At 58.5% G+C, this 4,653-nt stretch overlaps 1 protein-coding gene across 1 annotated transcript; it reads right to left on the reverse strand.

Annotated features, from left to right (window-relative positions):
- Positions 1–862: 862 nt before the first annotated feature.
- Positions 863–2,264, reverse strand: MESP1 (mesoderm posterior bHLH transcription factor 1). The gene is made up of 2 exons (XM_040642796.1): positions 1,557–2,264; positions 863–1,221 (listed from the first exon to the last, which is right to left on the reverse strand). Exons 1-2 carry the CDS (start codon positions 2,262–2,264, stop codon positions 1,147–1,149), a joined length of 783 nt encoding a protein of 260 aa, XP_040498730.1. The 3' UTR covers positions 863–1,146.
- Between the last annotated feature and the right edge of the window lie 2,389 nt (positions 2,265–4,653).

The following is a 4,653-nucleotide window of genomic DNA, read 5'->3' on the forward strand; positions in this document are numbered from 1 at the left end:
ACTTGGTATGCATCCACAGACGGCCTTTGTGCAGAGGCTACATGCCCTAACCCCACCTCGCCTTCCCCTCAAGGCCTGACTGCTTCCCAGACAACCTTAAGCAGGCCAGACTCCTTCAGGGTCAAGGCTTTCTTCTTCCCCATACAGCACATCCCTGATCAGAACCCAGCCATGTAGACGGGTGTGTGGTTCCAGGATGCAACTCCCATGAATCTCTCCACCCTAGCTAGACCGCTGGGAGGTTACAGTTATATGAACCCGGGACTGACTCTCTGGTGTTAGTTTATGTCCCTAAACCACCTGGGTGAGAAACCAGAGTGACGGGAGATGACACGATCCCAAGGTCCAGGCCATGATGCCCTAGCAGAAGAGAAGAAGGGGCTTGAGATGCATGAAAATGAGCCCTTGGTAGCTGGCGTCCCCTCAGACCCTACCCTAGAGCTGGCAAAATCCCACTGGGGATGAGAACTCAGATTCTGAATTCAGAGCTGGGCTTGAGTGCTGATCCTTGGTTTATTCTTCTGTAAAATGGATATAAAATGTGTATAATGTACTGATGCACAATAAGTACTAATGGAAGTGTATTTTCTACAGAGATACTTAGGTTTTACCCAGCTCCCACCAGGTTCAAAGAAAAGATGGACAGACTCTACCTGCTACCACTTCCCCATATGCAGCACCTCCCCCTTCCAGGCTGACCTTCCTGGAACAGGAGATGCTAAGTCAGGGCTGGAGGAAAGGGTATGAGCCTGTGTGCTTTGAGGGCTGAAGACTGCAAGAGACCCTCTTGATTCTCCCAGGTTCTTCTTTGGAGAGGGGGAGGGCGCTTTGTGTCCACGCAGAGGAAGAAGAAACAGTCAACTGACACCAGCACAGTTTATTCACAAATAAATAAATACATACGAGGCAGGCACTCCCTGCCGGCCTCCGAGGGTCAACCTATAGGTCCCTCCGTTGCGGGAGGGGCTTGGGAGGACCGTCCAGGGTGGCGACAGGCTCTCGCTCTCAGGAGTGTGTATGCCAGTATCACAGGTGCCCCCTCCCTGGAAAGGGAGTCTCGAGAGGGGCCGTTTTGAAGGTGCCGAGGCCAGAAAGGCCTCGATGCTCACAGACAGGGCGCCAGTAGTACGTCGTCACTTCAACTATTCAGGCCGGCGGCCACTCCAGGGGCGAAAGGGGCATCCAGGTCTCCAGCAGGGTCAGCACGTCGCCAGGCAAGAGCTGCGGAGGGAGAGGGAACAGAGTTACCGCCCGCGTTGGCTGCCGAATGTTGGTGTCCGCGCTCATGGGTTCCACTCTCAGGGGACCTTTGGAGGGGAACAGGACCCTGTGCCCTGCGTGTCCTCACTCCCCTCCCTGCTTGAGCGCTCCGGGCACACCAGTTACGCAGCTCCGAACAGCATGTAGACCAGGCCAGGCTGCCGGTGGGGGTGCCGCAGGGGGAGTGGCCCCCGCAGTGGGAGTTGCGCGCTGGGGACGCGGACAACAGGTAGCAAACAGGTAGCACCACCCACGACGGCGCCGGGAGGGAGTCCCGCGCGGGAGGGGGTACTAACCGGAGACGAGGGACCCAGCTCCATTGCCTGCGATTCCGGACACGCCGTCTCGTCGTAAAGCACCGGCGGGTCTTGAGGCTCCGGCGCCGCTACGGCTGCGGGACAGGCTGGCGGGGACCCCCACGACGCAGCGGCGCCGGCGGCGGAGCCCAGGGCGCACGCCTGCACCTGCACTTGAGTCTGCGTCTGCGCCTGCGCGGGGCCGCCGTCGGGGCAGAGCGGGCAGCCCCGAGGCGTCGCCGCGTCGCTGCGCCGCCGTCGCCTCCGCTGCAGGCTCTCCTCGCTGAGGCCCAGCACGGCCGACAGGTGGCTGATGTAGCGGATGGCCAGGCGCAGCGTCTCGATCTTGGTGAGGCTCTGGCCGGCGGGCGCCACCGACGGCGGCAGAAAGCGGCGCAGCTCGTGCAGGGCGCGGGCGAGCGTGCGCATGCGAAGCTTCTCGCGCTCGCTGGCGCTCTGCCGCTGCCCAGAGCCCAGGCGGCTGCCGCGGGCGCCGCGCCTCCCAGCGCTCCGGGCTCGGGAGGCCGCGTGGGCGCCGGGCCGCCCGGGGCTCGGCTCGGGGCTGCCGGCCGGGACGCTGCCCCACGAGTCCGGGGACGAGGCGGGGCAGCAGCCGCAGTCCCTGTCGGAGGGCGGCGGAGGCGGAGCCGGGCCCCATCCCGAGAAGAGCCAGGACTCGGAGAGCGGCGGGCACAGGGACTGGGCCATGGCGGCGGTGGCACGTCTGGGGACCGGCGGCCGGCGACCGCTTTATCCGGAGCCCGAGGTGTGAAGTGGCCCCTTCCAGGCCGCATCAGCACTTCAAAGCGGGTTCGGGGCCTGGAGGGGGCGGGGCCTGACCCTTTGAACCAACGGGGGTGCTGAAGGTGTGGGTCGTTGACTGCCCCAGGTTGGCCCCACCTGGGCCCTCGCATGGGCACCTGACCTAGCCGCTCAGGCCTCTGGAAGTATAGGACCTGTTTGGGGCAGTCTTCACCTGTTGGGACTTTATGCACATTCTTAACGTTTTCTTGCAAATTCGTTCCCAGTTTGTACAATGGGAGCCTTGGGGCATGCTGCAGCTAGGTCTGTAGAATCAGTAGGACAGGGACCCTAAGTGGGGCCCTGATTCCCGCTAGAGGAGAGAGGAACAGTAATCCATTTCTCCTCCTGGACGTGGCCTTACGTGGTGGTGGTGGTCCTGGGACGGAGGGGGCACTATGAGGAAGCTATCCCTGGCAAGGCCAAGCAGCTGGCCAAATCTGGTCAAGTTGCCAGACCATCTGAGCTGAAGGAGGGAAAGCCTGATGCCCTCCAGGACACCCTCAGCCTGGCAGGATCAAGGGCTTGGCCTGCTGCCACAAGCTGCCACCACTGGCCTCTAGCTGGTATTCTGCCACTTTGGGGCAGGTATAGAGGGCTTTGCCATTGAAATGTGTCGGGACATGACACAGAAAAAGCATTTAACAAAATTCATACCCCTTCATGATAAAAATCCTCAGCCAGATAGCAATAGAGGGGAACTTTCTCAACCTGACAAAAGGCATCTATCTACAAAGAACCCAGGGCTGATAGCATACTCAACAGGGAAAGACTGAATGCTTCCCCTAATACTGAGAACAGGCAAGAATGTCTGCTCCTACCCATGCCTACTCAACATTGCCTTGGAGGGCCTAGCTTGTGCAATAACAAAAGAGAAATAAAAGGCGTACGGATTGGAAAGGAAGAAATAAAACTGTCTCCATTTATAGACAATGTGATTGTCTACGTAGGAAATCTCAGAGGCCCTCTGCTGCCTGCCTGACCTCTCAGGAGTCTGAGTTCGCACTTGTCACAATAGCTACTTTGTGCACTGATGTCTGTTCTCTGCCTAGATTCTGAAGTACCTGGTGTCTAGCATCATGTCTTCAAGACAAGTGGTTTATAGAGTCTCTTTCAGTGTGAGGGGTCTAATGTTTCCCATCCCCCATGGCTTCCAGCCTGGTGAGCCTGATGGGTGAGCTGGTCTGTAGCAAAGGCGGCGAAAAGGCTTAATACCTTCTCCCTGGGTATCTCTGCCCACCACCGCCCCCTCCCCTCATCTCTTTTATCTTCTACTGCCCGTGGCTTCTTCTAGCACCTTCTGTACTCCCTTCCTCTGCAGGCTGTCCCAGCAGCCCCAGAATTCTTATGCCCATGGTCAACCCAGGAGAGGTAGTGCCAACCTGCCCTTGGGGAGAAGGAGAAGAGCCCATTCCCTGGGACCCTGCCATAGACCCATCTATTCCCAAAGAGAGCCTGATCCAGGAGGGCCCTCCTCAGCCGGAAGCTGTCAGTGAGGTCTACCCCTTTTGGACCCTCGTCAAGGGATGCCTTCCTGGGGCTCCAGATCCAAGCCAAGAACCTGGCATTGCAGCCCAGCAGCTGGGTCCCTTGGACCCCACTGGACCCGAGGGGACTAACAGTTGGCAACTGGTAGAGCGTATCATGCACTCGAGTGGGAGGGGGTGCAGAGTAAAGACTGGTCAGGCAGGAGGGGTGGGGTCTGTGAGGGCTCTGGGGTCTCTGCTGCCAACCTTCTCCATGTCAAAAAATCCCTCCAATTCTCACATGATTCGGATTTCCACTTGGCAGCTAATCATTGAGAAAACTGAGACCGCCCAAAAACGCCCAATCAGCCACCTCTTGTTTCACCGTCATCTCTTTGAAAATCCAGTAGGTGCACGTGGCTAGAAAGTCCACAGCTCAACAAGCACTGAGGGTCTAACAAAGTTCATTGCCATCCTGCCTCAGAGGCCTGCCGTTCCCTGTCCAGGGGAAACCACCAGTACTGGTTTGTCGTTGAAATGACTCCTCATTTTATTAAGTACAAAATCAACTAGATGTGTTTTGGACAACAGGCCATATGTGTGGGAGGCAGACTGTTTATCCTAAAAACACAGCTCTGGCTCCTGAGGATTGGCCCATCTGGGACCTAAGATCTGACATCCCTCGGGCCCTTGCGCAGGAGCAGCCGTGAGGCCTGGGGCAGGAGAGACACCGTGCTCAGGACAGGAGGATCTCTGGTGTCAGGCTGAGGGAGGGCTAAAAAGCCCCTGGGGCGAGTGTGGAGGCAAAGAGCCCACGGAAAGGGCAGGAG

This window comes from Ursus maritimus, unplaced genomic scaffold (genome assembly GCF_017311325.1).
Source record: "Ursus maritimus isolate PB19 unplaced genomic scaffold, ASM1731132v1 scaffold_27, whole genome shotgun sequence".
Lineage (NCBI taxonomy): Eukaryota > Metazoa > Chordata > Mammalia > Carnivora > Ursidae > Ursus > Ursus maritimus.

What these genes read in the sequence shown, in the direction of transcription:
- MESP1 (XM_040642796.1), bottom strand. Translation starts at nt 2,264, where the DNA reads ATGGCCCAGTCCCTGTGCCCGCCGCTCTCCGAGTCCTGGCTCTTCTCG. An exon ending in AGCTGGGTCCCTCGTCTCCG is followed by an intron (nt 1,222 to 1,556) that starts GTTAGTACCCCC and finishes CTCCCTCCGCAG; the next exon opens with CTCTTGCCTGGCGACGTGCT.